General features: G+C 38.6%; 1 protein-coding gene across 1 annotated transcript in view; it reads left to right on the top strand.

The window, feature by feature from the left end:
• The window catches only part of LOC121873963 (nuclear receptor-binding protein homolog), a 61189-nt gene that overhangs the window by 34195 nt on the left and 7297 nt on the right, over positions 1 to 19697 (top strand). The window contains exons 6-10 of the mRNA XM_042377842.1: positions 13502 to 13620; positions 14760 to 14940; positions 15302 to 15464; positions 15712 to 15898; positions 16799 to 16918. Of these exons, the coding sequence (XP_042233776.1) occupies positions 13502 to 13620; positions 14760 to 14940; positions 15302 to 15464; positions 15712 to 15898; positions 16799 to 16918 (770 nt within the window). The remainder of the gene's footprint in view (positions 1 to 13501; positions 13621 to 14759; positions 14941 to 15301; positions 15465 to 15711; positions 15899 to 16798; positions 16919 to 19697) is intronic.

The raw sequence follows: 19697 nt of genomic DNA on the forward strand, positions 1-19697 counted from the left end.
ATGGCCGCAAGCAGTGTGCGGTGATTAATGGTATGAAATCATCATGTGTACCCGTCACAATTGGGGTACCACCTTGAGCAGTGTATTGGGCCTGTAGTTGTATGTTTGCTTCTTAAATGATATACAGTACTGTACTAGAAGCTATACACTCTTCCATAAAAATGTTTGTAGATGATGCCAGGTTATTTAGGGAAATTAAGAACCAAACAGACTGTGAAGAGCTACAGAAAGATCTCTATGAGGTTCAAAAACGGTCGAAGACATGGCTGTTAAGATTCAATGTCGTGAAGTGCAAGAGGATGCACCTGGGTCACACTCACAGTAAGGAGGCGTATCACATGTCCCAACAGGACGAAGAGACTGCATTAATTGAGACCTAATGTGAAAAGGACCTGGGTGCGCAAGTCGACAATGAACTTAAGTTCTCGGGTCATTGTGAGAAGAAGGTGAATCAGGCAACGAAACTAGTAGGTCTTATAAGGTGGTCATTTAGATATCTGGATGGTCTGTTGCTCTTCACGATCTTCAAGACTAAGGTGCTTCCCCGTCTGGTCCCCGAGATATGCTAGAGACCGTCAATTGATTGAAAATGTCCAAAGGAGGGCTACCAGACTGGTGCCTGTTCTACAGAACCTCAGTTACCCAAAGAGATTGGAGTGCCTGCAACTACCTAGCTTATATTACAGATAGGCGAGGGGCAACCTAATCAAAGTGTATAAACATCTCGGAGGGCACTACTGTACTCAGTCGAGTGTCCATACCTGGAACTGCCAGACGTCCGCCCCACAAGGGTATCACAGCTCGAGGTCGAAGAAGCCACAAGGCCACAAAACTGTGTGGGGTAACTTTTTTGGAGTGAGAGTTGTGAACTCTTGGAACAATCTGCCAGAGTGTGTTGTGACGGCACTGAGTATGAGCTCATTCAGTGCCAGATTTGACCAATACTGGAGTAGGTTCTGATATATTCAGAAGCCAGTTCATGCCCAGTACTTGCCAACATTGCCTAACAGAGATGTGACTGACCTCCCAAGCGGCTAGCGAGCCGATCAGTGACGAAGAGGATAAAAGTAAGACGTAAATAAAAGTTCCAAGTTATCCCCCGTTTTCACAAAGATAAAAGGAGTTAGTAAACTCGCAGTCATGAAGATGTCATCTGAAGTACAAGGTTCCATAGAGAATTTTCAAGGATACATTTTATGTTCGACTGAACAGATGCAAAGCTTATGACAGTCTATGGGTCTCTCAATGCTACCACTGCCAAAAATTTGGACACCTTGCATCAGGCTGTTCCAGGATGCCTGGTTCTCCATTTGTGCTTTCTGTGCAACCAGTCATGAGTTAGGACATGCTCAAATAGTACCTTGCCCTGCTGTGCAAATTGTTCCACTCTTGTAGTACCACCCTAGTCTGTCAATTTGCATCAAGTAAAGAAAGCTCTACGATGACTTCCCAATGTAAAAAAAAATAATTGAGTACACTGAATTTCTTGTTAAAAAGAATGTGTAGTGCCCTCCTTGAACCTATTGAAAGTGTTTTGGATCACACAGATATTAAGTAGACCCAAACTGTGTCACAATAATGAGTTTCTGTGGGAGTTCAATTTGGATATCATCTGCATAACTGAACGTAGTTGTATGAATCAGACATCCATATTATTCATCGAGCTTTTCCCAAGAATCATTCTCTTGTTCATGTTCCCAGACCTGCTGCAGAAGCTTCGGGCCGTGGAGTGGTACTGATCTATTCTGTGGTCCTGCTCAACATTAGACTGATTAGTAGTGACTTGTTTTTTCCTCCTCTGAATTTATGGAGTTCATGGATGTATTTGGCTTGTTTCTTGAGACGTTCTCAGGAAAGAATGGGCGACGAATGATCTTTGGTGACTTTAATTATTGGGTTGACAACTAATCTCTGAAACCTTTTTCTTCTGAGTTCTTGGAAATTCTCCATCTTAACAATTTTGTCAATCAAATGTCGTGTCCAACACATCTTTCTGGACACACTCTCGACCTAGTTTTGTCTCCTGCTGACTGATCAATCCAGCAGTCATTGACCATGCTTTGGTCACTTTTGGTTTTAATGTCCCATGACCTCCTTCTTACATTAAAACAGTTACCTTTAGCAACTATAAATACATTGACCAGACTCTGATTGATCTGGACGTTGATCATTCCTTGAACTGGGTTGACTCCTCTGACTTGTCCTATGAGGAGATGGTTAAATTACATTATGAGGTCTTCCAGTTCATTTCAGACCATTATTGTCCAGAGGTAAGTTCTCATCGTAGGGATCGTAGAAGTGCTGAACGAGAGTGGCGCAGGTGGCAAACAGGCCGTACTAGATAAGGGTATATGAAAGCGCATAGGGTGTTGTTTGTTCAGTGAGGGTATGCACAATTGAAAACTACAAAAGTCAAATAACCACTTGTGGCAGTGATCATAAAAATTGTATGCAGTTATGAATGTGCTGTTGGGCCATAGGTCTGGAACTACTCTGCCTTCTTCCGCTTCAGATGTTTAGCTTGCCTCAGATTTTTCTTAGCTTTTTATGACAGTGATATTACGTACAATATAAGAAATGACCTTGATGGTGTTTCTTTAATTGAGGAATTTTCAGTTGAATTTCAAACAAGTTGAACCATAAACCTCACTCTTTCATCATTTTGTCCTGTAGGGCTGAACAACATTCTGCGCTATATCTAGGATTCAAAGAAAAAATTTTGTCGTCTTGATTCTATTCATGTATCTAAAGCACCACTCGCTTATGAACAATATGCTGCAGACTTTATTTGAAGATTCATAAATACTGTACAGTAAATGTTTTGCAGAGGGTAATTCTGTGCAATCTGAGAAATGGACTTTATTGCATCCACTTTTCAAGAAACCTGGTCTTGATACTGAAAATAAGTCAAATTATAGTCCGGTTTCCAATCTCTCATTACTATCAAAGATCATAGAACGTGTCATGCTGGATCTCTTACTTCCTCTGTTAGAGAGAATGGAATGATGCCTCTGGTCCTCTCATCATATAGGAAGCATCATTCAACTGAAACTGCCTAATGTAAAATTCATAATGATTTGGTAATAAACACTTGTACAGGAAATTCCTCCCTTCTGGTTTTGCTGGAAATCTGCAGCTTTTAACACAGTGGATCATTGTCTGTTGCTTCAAGATCTTTGGTCATTTGGTGTCTGTGATGATGCACTCTCACTGCTTGAGTCTTATTTGTCAGAGTAATCTCAATGTATGATGCTTGGTGGAACTATTTCAGACCTGGTCCCTTTGCAGCTTGGAGTCCCACAGGGATCAGTTTTGGGATCACTTCTGTTTACAGTCTATACCAGTAGTCTTGTATCTCTGCTGGTTGCTCATGGTGTTGCCTACCATTTCTATGCCAATGATACACAGCTTTAGGTGAAAATAATAAATGTTGAGGGTAAAGGGGATAATGAAATCCTTGATGTCTGATATTAAGATTTGGATGGCTAGGAGAAAGCTTAAGCTGAATGACGGTAGATCAAAGATTATCGTCATCCACGGAAATAGGAGGGGAGACGGCACAGATGATTTTGGCTCTTTATACTTTTGGGAAGTACAACTCGGTCATGTCAATTCTGTTCATAATCTTTGAATGTCCTTTGATTCAAAACTGAATCTTAAACAGCATATAAATTCAGTAGTTAAGAGTTGCAACTTTCGTATTCAAATTCTATATGTTGTGAAACAGTTTTTGAATAGACAGTGTCTTATGACATTAATGTATTACATTCACTTATTTTGTCTCGGGTTGACTATTGTAACTCTTTATGAGTCTGCCAACCTAATTATCTACTAGAAAAAGTTCAAACAGTGTTAAAAAGGGTTGCTAGGCTTATTTTTGCTCTCCCACCGAGGACTCCCACACTCCCATTCCTGGTAGAATTACATTGGTTTTCAATTAAAGCTAGGATAGAGTTCAAACTCTGCCTAATGAATTTTAAGGAACTAATATTTAGTCAACCTGTTGAATCCTCCAACCACAAGTTTGGAAATGATTTTGCATTCAGTAGTAGTGATGATCCCTCACTCCTTGAGGAGCCTAGAGCAGTATGGGAATGTTCTTTTGCTGACCAACCCTTTTCTTATGCAGCTCTTGGCATTTACAATTGGTTTTCATAGCCATACATCTATGAAGCAGCAGTACCCCCCTGCGGTGTTAAATCGAGAAAAAAAATCAACTTTAACAAAAATAATAAAAAAAAAAAAAATGGCGGGAAAATAGGTGGACATTCTGGAACATCACCCGGGGCCTAAGGGTCAAGTAACAACTTAAGACCTTTCTTTTTTTGAAAGCTTATGATCCTGAAGGGGGTACAGTGATGGAGAATTACTGTACAGGGTTTAGGAAGTGTTACAACTTAAGGATATATGAACTATATTCTTTTTATTATTATGTTTCTTGGGTCCTTGACTTTATTGTGTTTTGAGCGCTCGTGAATTCTTTAGAAGAACTGGTACTTTTGAGAAACAAAGGACCAGTTATTATTTTTTGTTATTACTGTATTATTATTATTATTATTATTATTATTATTATTATTATTATTATTATTATTATTATTATTATAGGTATTATTATTATCAAGCCATACAAAAGGTTTCATGTTTTTTATTTTATACTAGTTAACTTTTATCTCTCAAGATTGTTGGACCGCCAATCAGTTGTGAGGTTGTCCATTGATACACTGCATCTTATGTGTGACTGGGTGACTAGGTTGAGGGTTAACTGTGGATAGCTCAAGTGTTTTGGTAATTTTTGCCTTTCCTTTAATTTTAATTCATTAGTTTTGTTTGAAGATTGTAGTACAGTGAACCCTCACTTTACGCGGTTAATTCAACCCACGACGGCCCGCGTAAAGTGAACAACATAACATATGGGATTAATTTAAATAGAGACCGGGCCGACCCCCAACTCCACTTTTTCCCAACACAATACGTACGTTTTACTAAAAATAACATCTTAACTTTATGATGGTATTCACCCACACATAATATAGAAGGGAACAGTCAATAAACTGAAGGTTAGGTTAGAAAAAAACAAGGTTGGGGTTAACACTTACGTTAGTAGAAGAGATGGGTCGGCGTACGGGAATGGAGGCTGGTTCCTAGGCAGAGGGCAGGCTACTGGCCTCAGGTGAGTCTTCATCGGTGTCATCCACACTTACTAGTGCCTCCCTGACAAATCCCTCAAAGTCATCATCACTGTCTCTGCCACTATCACTGGCTTGGGCTCGCTGTGGTGGGTTGTGGGCGAAGAACTCTGTTATGCTTTGCTGACGGCTGGTGTTTATGTTGTCGTGATAAACCTTGATGTAGGGCTCCATAGTCTGCAACAGCTGGGTAGTGAAGATTTCATACCTGTTTGCGTCAGGGTCGTCGGAAAGGAGGAGCTTGGCTTTCTCAATACACGTGATGGCACCCCTTACATTATTATGGGATAAGCGGCGTTCTTCTTGGGATGACACACCACCTGCCTCTTCACTGACGTCATCATCATCTACCATCTCGTCGGTAGTCAAATCAGGATCCTTTATCACCTCCAGGATGTCGTCGTTGGTGGTCTCGGAGAAGCCTGCAGCTGTAACACTGCGCAGCTTCTCTGGCAAGGTCCACTGCTACTGCAACAGTCTGAACCTCACCAGTCACAGATCTACTCTGCCTAACACCCGGAATACCTTGCAACACATGTCTCCATGCGTGACGAACAGTTGCTACAGACAGCTGATCCCATGCCTCCACCAAGAAGTTCACAGCTTTCTTGACGTTGAATGTTCTCCAGAATTGTTTCAAAAGTACTTCTTGCTCTGCCAACTGTTGATCCTCGTCGTCTTCGCTCTTGCTATCGGTGTTGGTGTCACTCAGGTTACGCAACTCTTCTTTGGTGTTGGTGTAGTCGTTCAGGAGCTTGAATTTTTTAGCAGAGAATGCAGCTTTTACATTACAGATCAATTCTTGGTCCATGGTTTGTATTATAGATGTAGTGTTGGGAGGAAGGAAGACCACTTTTACGTTGGGGTGACGATCTAACAGTAGGGGCGAGTGTCCTGGTGCATTGTCAAGCAGCAACAAAATCTTGAATGGCACATTCTGTTGCTCACAGAATTTCTTCACATCGGGAACGAAACAGTCATCAAACCAGGAGAGGGACAGAGTAGAGAACATCCACGCCTTACGTGCGGTCAGCCAGTGGACATTTAGCTTGGTATTGTCCATGCTCTTGTAGGGGTGCGGCTTGCGTGTTGTGTGGATCACCGATAACTTGAGCTTACAGATACCGGAGGCATTGGTGGTAAATGTGGGAGAGACTCAGGTGATCCTTATAATCAGGGGTGAAAGAAACACACTGATGTCAAGTTCGTAAGTTCTATTTCTGGGACAAACACACAAAAGGAGTTAAGACAGGGGAAACAGCGTCCTGTCAAGGAATCTCTCCGGGTATCTCTATCTGCGCGTACAGCGCGCATGTGCTCAAAGTCTGAACTAACATTCAAGTGACAAAAGGGAGTATGATTATAACATATAATACAGAGACCTGAATCAATAATGGTAAATAGTACAGAGTTACATATTACAGCCATATTCGTCTCATATATCTACAGTAAACAGGACGGTGATGCGCTCCTTCTGCAACTTCCGGCCCCGATTCTTGCTGGCATTCTTCACAACGAAGGTCTTGGAAGGTAGCTTTTTCCCAAAAAGACCTGATTCGTCCATGTTAAACACCTGGTCGTCGGTGTACTGTCCTTCCTCCATAATCTCACGTAAAAACGGAGGAAATTCCCTATCCGCAACACGGTCAGCTTTAGCTTCTTCACCACCAATGTTGATATTGGTGATCTTGTTCCTCTTCTTAAACCTCTGTAACCACCCAGAGGAAGCATTAAAAGGTTTGGGCTCTGTAATTCCCATCTTTCGTGACACTGCAGCATACAGTTCACGTGCGTACTCCATAACTGAGCGCGTGTCCACCGCCATGTTCCATCGCGCCTGACGCACCAAGACGCTCACAAGTAATTTTTCCGTCTTGAGAAGCACCTGGTTGTGGAAATACTTGAACATAGAAGCACCTGTAGACTTTGTGATGTTCATGTGCTCCTTTATCTTGGCTGCATCCTTCTTAATTGTCCTGATAGTTGATTCGTTAACACCATGCTGGCGCGCGAGATCAACCTGTCTTGTTCCTTTCTCCAACTCTTGTATGATCTTATATTTGATTTCGTAGCTTAGTGAACGTCGTGTCTTCTTTGACTTAGGGCGGCTGGGTCTAGGTAATGCAAGGTTTCTTTGTGGTGGTGGTGGTGGTCCGGTGGAAGCCATTCTTATGGAACAATGGATACCAATATACACGGTGTAGCCGGGAGGGGTGTAACTGACGCGGGTAGGTCAAGGGGCTTGAACGCTCCCGCAGCGGGGCACGTCATAGTACATTAAACCAATCACAGCTAGCGGGGAGGGAGGTAAGGATGCTTTGCCCAATCACAGTCACGCTACGTCATATGACGTCACCGATAACCCAACAAAGACATACACTGCGCGACCTACTCGCGCCGCTTACACAACATGGCGGGAGAGATGGCGGGAGGTTTGGATCCAAAAATGGGGCGGCGCGAGAGGACCGCCAGCCGCTCTCCGCATAAAGGGGTACACACACCGCGGAAAGTGAGCATTCCGTGTTCGGCAGGGTACCGCGTAAACGTGGAAACACGTAAAGTGGGACCGCGTAAAGCGAGGGTTGACTGTGTAATACATTCTGAGGCCATATATATTATCGAAAACAAAGGAAATTTTATTCCCATTTGACAAAGTTGATGAAAACTCTTCAAACAGCTAATAATCACAATAGAAATTTGATTCATTTGCTCTTGAGAACACATTCAGAAACTGAACACCTCAATTGTGTGAAAACATTAGGGTTTAGAAAAGGGGGATACTGTACAATACAGTAGCTACCTTTAGAAATGCTGATAATATTTTTTGGTGGGGTGGGTTTACTGAAGCATCTTCTTGTACACCTGTTTTCTGTATATCATAGAAATCCTGCCCTTACAGTAAGTCATTAAGATCATAAAAGATTCAGCAAAAAAAAATCACCGGCAGCTGTGTATTATATAAAGAATGATGATGTCATAGAAAGTGGGTCCCATATGCACTACAGCCAATTAGGGGCAGTGAGGATACAGCACATTGTATTCAAGTTTTGGTACAAAGGAAGCAGCAAGGCCTGCACGACACTTGACCTCCATATTTTCCCTAACTGTAAAGTTACATACTTATAATATTTACAGGTGGATAGCCTAGGAGTGCCCTGGCATCAAATCCACAACCCCTAGCATAGGAGGCAAGTGCCCTCTTCACTCTGCCACCACTCTCCTTTAATCACTGTATAGTAGACTATTTTACAGTCCTCCAAAAAAAACTAGTCTTATATGGCTTTATTAACAGGATGACAAAGTAAGAAGTTAGAATTTATTAAAAAATAAAGGAGTTAAGAAAAGTAACTTGGATAGCATAATTCTAAAAGTATTTCTTGCAGACAGGTTAATTAATCAGACTTGACTGCCAGCTCCTGCCAGGTTTTACTTTTTTCAAAGTTATGACTTTGGCCATGAATATTTTGACCCCAAGTCAACAGCTCTAGAGGTTGTCTTGCTGAAAATGCATACCAAGTACTGCATCTCCTGTACAGTGATAACAGCCTTTATTTTTATTAACTCTGTCCTGTAAACTAACGATAGTTTCTCTGAGACATTGGTGTTGATGTCCACCATTAGGTTCAAGTTTATGCTGTTTTATATGGTGGTAAGAAAGGAGATGAGGTTTGTAATCACAGGTTCTGGTTAATTTATCCCATTAAAGCAAAGAGAGAGAGAGAGAGAGAGAGACTGCATTACTCCTACATTCATGTTAAGGTTGTTATGGTTGTGTCTTTGATGGTAGCTGTAGTATTTAGCTCTGAGGTGAGATATTCGTCTGATCTGAAATCAGAGCTTTGACTCTGGAGTTGGAAGGTAAATATGTCTTTGATGAGAAGAAATTTTTTTTAAATAAACGCATTCATTAAATTTATAATTATGAAAATGTAGAGAAATATCAGTCTGTAGGAGAAGGAATCAGAGAGAAAAATATACGGGTCGAAGATCTTGGCTATATCTGAATTTCCTAAAACCAAAAAGAAATAAAAACCCGAAAGAGTTTTTGAACAGACCCAACTGTATATGAGTATGAAGGCATATTTTGGGGGGGGATTCGTAATTGAAAAGGTAAAGTTACTTTCATAAACTTTTTATCAATAATTTCAGTGACCACCTGTATGTGTAAGTACAAGTTCAGTGTGTAAAATCCAGCTGTGAAGAAACTGGAATTGAGAAAATTTTACATTTTCACTGCTGTGTTTTATATCATACGATCACGTGATGGGCCTGAGCCAAACCCCATTTATTAAATCCACAACAAACAAAGACTGCAATGAAACATAACAACTATTATATGTTGTATTAGTATCTTAACCTGTAATCCATGAACGTCTGTGTTCATAATAATCACTGCTAAGTTTTTAGCTAGAGTATTTAAAAATATCCAAATGAAATAAAGTTTACTGTAAAAATACAGTAGTTCCTAAAGTATATAAAGTTAACTAAACCAGCAACAACTGTATGTTGGGAGAAGTAGTGGTGCCACAATTTACTCTCACATTTTACCTACAGGGCAGTAACAGTGATCACATCAAACATAGCCTAAGCAAATTCAAGTTAACTGTAAAAATCTTGAATGCACGAGGTAGGAAGCATTGGTGTAATTAGGAAAATTGTATCTGTTAGATTTGAGGTCTGGATCTGGGCCTGTATAGGCCAATGTGATGTAAGTAGGCATAGGCACCAGAAAACTCCTAATATCTGAAGTCCAAAATGAAAACTGTCCTAAGGTTTTCAGATAAAAATGATCATCTACCTGTATGTATTATGAATTTAAGACTTTAATAAAATCTTTTCCTCTCACAATCATTTTAATAGATAATCTTGGCCGTCAGAAAGAAATGATGAGCACAGAACACTTCTGTGAAGATAGGAATGTTTAAATACATGTGAGAATTTTTCAGCATTTTGCAGTACAGGGTGAAAGGATGACATTAAATCGATTCTGTGTATGCTCTTCCTTCTGGTTATCTTTCATTATAGCAGTAAAGGGCATGAAACAAAGAAAACAGAATGTACAGTATGAATAATTGTAAAAAGATGTAATTCTGTATTTGTTTTTCCCGAAAGAATCATCTGTCCCAAAATGGGATGTGGTATCAGGGAACCTCATTATTCGTCTAGATAATGCAGGTCAAGTTTATTCATGAAATTTTGTTAACAGATATAAGAATACAGGTGAGCCTGACCAGCATAGTGTGCAAAGTACTGGAGAGCATCATAAGAGATGCCATGATGGCACATCCACTACAGAATAACCTTGTAAAGGAACGCCAACATGGTTTTATGCCGGGAAGATCCTGCTTAACACAATTACTCAAGGTACTAGATGTTTGGACTCAAATTCTAGAACAAGGCGGAAATATTGACAATGTACTGTATACCTAGATTTTGCCAAGGCTTTCAACAGCATACTACCTTATGAAGGGCTGAGAATCAAACTGGAAGGGTACGGGATTTGGAGAAGTGTCCTAGCGTGGATTTGAAACTTTCTGCATGATCGCAAACAGTGTGTGTGTTGATAAATGGTACGAAATCGTCATGTGTACCTGTGACTAGCGAGGTACCACAGGGTACTGTATTGGGCCCGTTGTTGTTTGCCGGCTTCATTAATGACATACAAGAAGCTATACACTCCTCCATTCAAATGTTTGCAGATGATTCCAAGTTATTTAAGGAAATTAAGAACCAAACTGACTGTGAAGAGTTACAGAAAGATCTCTATGAGCTTCAAGAATTGTCGAGGAAATGGCTGCTAAGATTCAATGTCATGAAGTGCAAAAGGATGTACCTGGGTCGCACCAACAGTAAGGAGGCGTATCACATGTCCCAACAGGACAAAGAGACTGCATTAATTGAGACCGAATGTGAAAAAGACCTGCATGTGTATGTTGACAATGAACTTAAGTTCTTAGGTCATTGTGAGAAGGTGAATTAGGCAACAAAACTAGTAGTCTTATAAGAAGGTCGTTTAGATATATGGATGGTCCGTCGCTCGTCACGATCTTCAAGAGTGAGGTGCTTCCCCATTTGGTCCCCGAGATATGCTAGGGACTGTCAGTTGATTGAAAATATCCAAAGGAGGGCCACCAGACTGGTGCCTGCTTTATGGAGATTGGAGTGCCTGCAACTACCTAGCTTATACAGTACTACAGACGGGCAAGAGGTGACCTAATCGAAGTGTATAGACATCTCAGGGGGCACTACTCAGTCGAATGTACATACCTGGAGCTGGCAGATGTCCGCCCCACAAGGGGTCACAGCTCAAGGTTGAAGGAGTTACAATTCCAGAAAATTGTGAAGGCAAACTTTTTTGGAGTGAGAGTTGTGAACTCTTGGAACAATCTGCCAGTGTTGTGACAGCACCGAGTGTGAGCTCTTTCAAGGCCAGACTTGACCAACACTGGAGCAGGTTCCAATATATTCAGGAGCCACTTCATGCCCAGTATCTGCCAACAGTGCATATCAGAGACATGACCGACCGCCCAAGCGGCTAATGAGCCGATCAATGGTGAAGAGGATAAAAGTAAAAGTTCAGTATATAGGTAAATAATGGAGAAAATAAATATCTGCCATGTTGTCTTCTTTTATTTTTTATTTTTATTTTTTTATATTATTTTTTTTTAAATCCTGTTCTTCAGACATTTGTTTTATCTTTAGTCTTCTTTTACGTTAAATGTGAGAATTTGCCATAATAAGAGCAACAGTTGGAAAGAAAAGAACCATTGACAGTAGAAAGATAGAAAATTATCATACAGAGCTCCTCCTCCCATAATTAGTGGTCTTGTGTTACACCAAACACTTTTGTGTAAGGCACCAAACCTCCCTGACATTTTTGATCCATAGTCATTAGTTTTGCCCCCATTACATCTCAACATGCAGGCAGGGATACTAGAACCAAGGGCCATGATGGTGATAAAGATTTACTAAGCAGTTGTTATATATGATTAGGATTTATATCTGATGTGCTATATATTTCGGTGGATAAGACGACACTTGAATCATCAAAAAAACACCCCAAAACCAGGGGTCATCTTATAGGCCACATACAAAAACAAAATCCTGAAAATTCCATAAAAATTACCTTAATGATGTGGGTCAGCGAAGGTAGCTGGGGTCGTCAATCTTGAAACAGCTATTGTATTGTTTAAAATTTTTATTTCTCGCTGAAATTCATTTACCGACATGGTGTTAAACTAATGAAAGCATTGTAACATAAAAAAAAAGCATCACAAACATTTAAAATCCATCAAATTCACTAGAATCGACTGAAACAAAGACCTCGTCATACACATCCTGAGTCTCATTGTTTACGTTGTTGTCATAGGAGTCCCAGTCTGAATCTAGTGTGTCGGCTTCGGCTTCGTCGTCAGTGTCCCACAACATATCATCCTCCGTACCATTCATTGCATTAGAGATACTGCACTTTTTAAAAGATTTGATTACACCCTCTACTTTCACTTTATCCCCTGCTTTGATCACAAAATCACACAGCACATCAAATTATGCAACACCACGATAGGTAGGTATGTAAACAATACGGTCATCGACCTTAACGTACCACTACTGATGAAAGTCTACCTATGGTATTTACCTTATTATGTGCCTCTCTGATAGCATAATTCAAATGATTTACTAGTAATACATTAAACATTCAAAGTATTTAATACATTAAACATACCACCATATTGGTGGTCATATTGACCTTAACTTTACCACAGGTGGTTTGGTAGTTTTGGGAGTCTCTGATACTCCAGATATGAGCTAAAACCATGAAATTTAGACTAATATGTGGGCTTCGTCTTATCTAAAGGTCGCCTAATCCGCCGTAATATATGGTAAATTGCATGTTGACATTTAACATACTGTAATAATTGGTGAAATTAGCCTTTAGACAGGTGAAATATTGTTATGCATCGGTACTGTATTAGTTGCTACAGCATATACCTCTCAAGCAAGTGGTCACAGGTTCTTTTCTTGACAGGAGTAAAGGATTGGGTTCCCTTGTGGTACATTAGCCCTTCATGCACTTGACAGTAAATGAGTTCACCAATGGTTGTGCTTGCCATTGATTGAAAAACTTGTCTGTGAATTAGAAACCTGTCAATTGGACTGGGTAACACACTAGCTGCTGAATCTTAAGAATCAGGAAATCGAGATTAGTACTATACCTGCCTGACCACCTGCATCATAACTGGAAAAGTCTTGTATGAATGAAGAAGAAGACAAATTATGAATCGGTAATTATAAAGAGGTTATTTCCATAATTCCAGATCCCTCTCCAGTAACCCCAGCTGTAGACATCTACTCATTTGGGATGGCAGCTCTGGAGATGGCTGCCCTTGAGATACCCGGTAATGGTGACTCAGGCAATGTCGTCACGCAAGACCAGGTGAGATGTGAAATTATTTGTGTTCTCGTTTCTCAAACTTCAGATTTTCTTATACTGTACTGTACAGGAATAGATATTTTGATAAAATATATTCTTAAGTTCATCATGGAATTATATTAAATGATATTAGTTCACATTAATGTATTCTCTCTGAATAACTATTCATGCTGTACCTGTACCAATGCTCTAAGTCCATTGGAATGTTCAGTAATGCAGTGTTGGTTTTGCTAAATGACCTTACTGAGTTAGGGTGCATCCTTCCTGTTCAAATTTCAAGCAAAAAGAACCATTTTGTGCTTATATCCATCATTGTACTGGTCTTTAAATTAATTTATTTATTTATATCTTCATTTCATTTAGCTGAGTTCACTGACTTACAGTGGTGGTTCAGATTTTTGTTCACTTTAAGCACTGATCTGAGCCCTTATAATACTGGAAGAGCTTCCTACTTTACTTAGAATGCTGCCTGAGATTTTGAAAATAGGTAACTAAGTAGATGGATGAATACAGGAGGGAGACACTCTCAACAATAAACATGTCTAAGCCTGATTGACTTGGATTGATTTGGAGGTGAAGAAATATGTGGAAGAAAAACATCAGTGATCACTTTGGTTCCATGAATTAATTAGGTCACTGAAACATGTCGGTGAATCTTGCTGTTCATCATCAACATCAGTAAATAATTCTGGACTATATGGCAGTAAAGAACCATTTGAAGAAGGATACACTGAGTACTGTACTGTACTCATATCTGATACAACACAAGATAGCACAGAGTAAAAGTCTTAGTACGGGGTGATAATGTGACTTGGGTGGTTGCTACCGTAGTTATGCCTAGAGTTACTTTATGATTTAAAATTTACTTAGGAAGACGGAGCAGTAAATTGGTGAAAAGATGGGGAAATATATATAGTGTACTGATTGAATACACATGAAAATAAATACCCGGTATAGTAATCTATAATAAATTATCTTGAATTAATTTTTTTTATGATTTTTGGCTAAAATAACCACCATCACCAGCTTATGAGTAGGTCATCCAAGCATTACTTACTAGTAGTACAGGTATAACCTTAGTAAATAATACAGTACTGTACTTGTATAGATATAACAATCTTAACCAGTGTCTTTTCTTTCAGGTGCTAAGAACTATACATTCCTTGGAACATGAACAACAGAGAAACTTCATACAGAAGTGCCTAAACCCTGATCAAAGTCAGCGTCCACGTACGACACAGTTACTCTTCCACCCGGTGTTATTTGAGGTCCACTCCCTTAAACTCCTAGCGGCTCATGCTCTCATACATAACCCTAAAAAATGTAAGAATCATAGTTGTTAGTATTTTCTGGGTGAAGTTTGGATATAACTTAAATTAATGAGTCTCAAATTAGAACACACACACACTCTTATACATTTGAACTTTGCTTGTTTTTAAGGTCACACTGTGAAGTGCCTTTCATTGTACATAATTTAACTTACACACTTTGTATATATTATAAGCAAATATAAAAGGTTGCACATCAATGAATTTACAAATATACAGTTACAACCAAGAGACAGAACCTGGTCTTCATCTCCTGCCTGTGAGTAAAACATTATAGTTTTCATCCTTTCAGGACTGTTGTTATAAGTACAGTACAGTAATAAGTGTAATTTTATATTTATTTTTGCTTGTTTCAGCAAACAAATTTATAGATAATTGTGTGGAGGACATGTTACAACACCAGTACCACACTGACAGTGTTGTAGCGGAGATTAGACACAGCAGAGGAGAGCCCACGCTTGTCCGTATGGCTAATATTCCTGTAATGGAAAAGTTGGAGAAATTCATTGAAGATGTCAGGTATGTTAGATTGTTTAATTGTATTTTGTTTGAATTAAATATGGTGTCAAAATAAAAATATATGTGAGTGAATACGTGTTTATGTACTGTATACGTGTGGGGAGAGTGAGGGAGAAAAAGAAAAAATGAGCAGGTCTTAGTCTATACAGTAATTTTATTTATGTATTTTTTATTTATTTATTTTTTATTTATTTACCAAGACATCAGAGATCATGGTTATACACTAATTTTCCATTTTCCTTTGTAGGTTTGGGATATACCCCTTGACAGCCTTTAGGCTCCAGCAACAGCCTCCGTCCCGTCCTCGGGCCATCTCACCCGAAGCTGTTGACCCTGTTGCATCAGAAACCCCACAGTCAACAGACATGGAAACTCGCAAGGTTATCAACATGATGTGTAACATTAAACCAAATGAAAATGGGCATGGATTGTTTGTAAGTATAGCTGCAGTTTAATAACATGAATTGTGTTGAGGGCTCAGTCATTCATCTATGTCTCCGGTATATATTTTTAATGTTTCATTCAGGTAGTACAGTATTCTCATGTGGAACTCTTAATCACTTGTTGATCTTGACTGTATACCCTCTAGATCTGTCTATCTAATTGAACCTTTCTAGCCTGATCTATTTTCTTCACCCCTTCAGGAAATATCTTAATATTTTACTGCTGTTTTTATTTCAAGGAAAATGGCAATCTTTGCAGGCTTATCATCAATCATTCTTCTCATATGACCAAACTACTTCAAGCAATTCTTTTTTTAACTGCTGTCTGTTACATCATACTTGATATCTTCATCTTTCTCAGTTATTGTATACTTTATTTCAATTCAACCTCTGTTCCTCTCTTCACCCATTTGTTGTATTGTAATATTTCCCCCCTGAAGTTATTATGTGAACATCCAAATTTCAAGACTTGCCTACTGTCTGTTGCTTAGCTATACTGTATTTCATTCTGTTACTTGAAGGACAGAGGTACCTGTACTATGATGCTTCTTGTATCTTCCATGGTTACAGTTATATCTACCACAGGTACCTATCTTGTTTGTGGTACCATTGAGTTTTATGGGTTCACTCTCATAGTGCACGACTATAATAACTTTCACAGGTGTGTTAATCAAATTTGCTTGAAGAATTATATGGGGAATTTCTTTGAATTGTTTTACTTTTTTATTTTCAGAACTAGAATATTACAAGTTTCAATACTACATCTTCAGCAATAATTATCAGACACTGTACCTCTCTCTCTTTTATTATTATTATTAATTAAAAAACATTTAGGCTAAGGTTTTCCATTTCTGTACCTGATTGTTGTTTATGGCTATTTTTCTTTTTCAGATGACTATATCTTTACGTTTAGAAGACAAGATGAACCGGCAGCTATCTTGTGTTGTAGAAGATGGAGAGGGAGCTGCAGCCCTCACGGATGAACTTGTTAGATATGGCTTCATCAGTCAGGTTAGTGCCATAGTTTTATGTGTACAATATCCTCCATCTGTTATTTCCTCCTTGAAAAGAAAATAAGGGTAATACTTGATAAGTTAGTAGAAAATGTGCATGTAGATATAATGACAGAAACCTGAAATTATACAAGGCAGCTGGTATTGTGGTTCATAGTACTGTAGTTATTTCCTAATGCTGTCGTCTTAATACCCATATATCCCTCTTGTGGGCTATTGTGTTTCAGGTTAGGTGTGAATCTTACCTCTTTTATGTTAGTCCAAACGAGTCAGTCCAATAAGCTAAAAAGGGGATTATCCATTTTGTTTGCAGTATCTTTGTATGTCTTGTTATCAATGTCTTCCATCAGCATAGTTTGAACACTTAGTTTAACTGAGGTTACTTGATGATGGTAAGGGTTATGCCACAGGACACAGTGTCACCCAGTTGTTCAGGCCTGGGATGGATACTTCCTCTTAAAACCTTTACTATATATCATGATATTTGTAAAGATTTTAAAAACTCACTTTAATTGGTGTTGTAATATAAGTGTATGGAAATTCTGATCATTTTTTTGTGATTTCCAAACCCCGGATGTTTCGGCAAAATGTCATAAATGCCTATATACAATATTTTCTCAGTTTTAATATTTCAGTAAATAATTATATTTTTAAAATTATTTGAGAATTTGAAGAAAAAAGAATATGTACAACTAAGAAAATGCACCAATTGTTACATCCTCATTGTCTGCCTGAAAGAAAACAATACAGTGACCCCTCGGTTAACGAACTCAATCCGTTCCAGAAGGTCGTTCGTTAACCGAAAAGTTCGTTAACCGAAACCATTGTTTCAATGGGTTTTTGGGTAATTGGTTCCAGCTCACCGAAAATTTCCTAAATTCAACAAAAAATGGTAGAAAAGTTCACTTACTTTGAGGTGTGTATGTAGAAGGCTCCTGGATGATGATGGGATTTAGAATGGGGGTGGAGGAGAAGGAAGAAGAGAAGGCATTGGGGTGGAAGAGAAGTCACCCCATGGCACCATTCACCCATAAAATTTTAGTTCTCTTGGTGTATTTCAAGATTATTTTCTTTAAATCAACACTGCACTGCATTATATATTGTCAATATGTAAAATATATTTCAAAATGACCAATAATTTGCTTGGAAACACAGAAAAAAAGCATTTAGTTGAAGAGAGTCTCAAGCAAGATGTTACCTCCAGTGAAAACAGAGAGAGACTAACGCCTGTTTGCTGTGTTAAGAGGCTGGATGCTGCGCTTTAAACTAGTCACTTTACCTTCAATTATGTTCAATAATTGTTAAAATGACTAAAAAATTGATTATTAAACTTTTAAAATTATTGAATAGTATAAACTTCTTGATATTTACTAAAATAGTTAGGAATTTAAGCACTAGAACCGATTAATGTATTGGCGGACTGATACTAAAGCTGGTTGCCCGGCCAGTGCAAGCGAAAACATGTTGAGGTCGGTTCGTAAGAAATTTGTTAACCGAATTTTTGTTCGTTAACCGAATTGAAGATCCTTATGGAAGGCAGTTCGTTAACCGAAATTTCGTTAACCGAGGCGTTAAACGAGGGGTCACTGTATATGTGTGTGTGTGTGTGTGTGTATATATATATATATATATATATATATATATATATATATATATATATATATATATATATATATATATATATATATATATATATATATATATATATATATATATATATATATATATATATATATATATATATATATATATATATATATATATATATATATATATATATATATATATATATATATATATATATATATATATATATATATATATACATATACAGTAGGCTCTCACCAATAACGTTTAATAGGTGCCTGAAAAACACCGTTATTAGCGAAAACGTTATTTGTGTGACATTAAAATACATGTAAAAAGGGTTTATTGGTGCCGCCGCCACAAGAATTTCACCCATTTTTTCCCCTTGAAGCCCTCCTAACACTTTTTGATAGCTGAAATAAAAAGAATTGTTATTCAATCATCATAATAAAGAGTTTGAGTAATATAACACTTAGTTTTTGAGGTGCTTGGTGTGATGATTGTTCTGTATCTGAGGGCCTCTAACACTTGCACTGTCTTTCATTCTACAAGCTAACCATTTCACAAGAAAATGCTCTGTTATCACTAACAACCTGTTTCTATCGCCTTTATCATTCATAGCTCGCCTTGCATTTCCATCACTACCGAAATATTTTCAGCCAGCGCAATACTCTTCTTGGTCTCCTCTAAGTTCCTCTTAATATTTCTCACTGTAGACTCAGGACAGTTCAATTTCCTCACTTTAAAAGTTCCCAGTCATTCAGGTGGCAAATCATTCCCTCCACTACCTCCCCTAGCCCCCACAGGCAAAAATGCGGAAGCCATTATTGATCACCGACCCTAACAACCACTGGTTATAGTGACGAAAATCTCATACGTGGGCGCAGCGCTGTATTCCACTGAGCGTGTGTGACAGTGAGAGTGAGGCGGAGTGTACAACTACGTCATCAACATGGCGGCAAACAAACGCTATCATTGATGCGCTCGGACGCTTCTCGCGAAATTTCCGTTATTCAAGAGAATCCAGACGTTATTATCGAAAATGGGTATCTATTGTAACTTACCGTTATTGTCGAAAACGTTATTGTGGAAGCCGTTATTGGCGAGAGCCTACTGTATCCAGTATATAAAGTTTCCCTTGGCATTTTTAAGATTTTATAAATGCCGAAACAGTTGGGTTCTGGTGGTTT

Source organism: Homarus americanus, unplaced genomic scaffold (assembly GCF_018991925.1).
Source record: "Homarus americanus isolate GMGI-L3 unplaced genomic scaffold, GMGI_Hamer_2.0 scaffold25827, whole genome shotgun sequence".
NCBI classification, from domain to species: Eukaryota; Metazoa; Arthropoda; class Malacostraca; order Decapoda; family Nephropidae; genus Homarus; species Homarus americanus.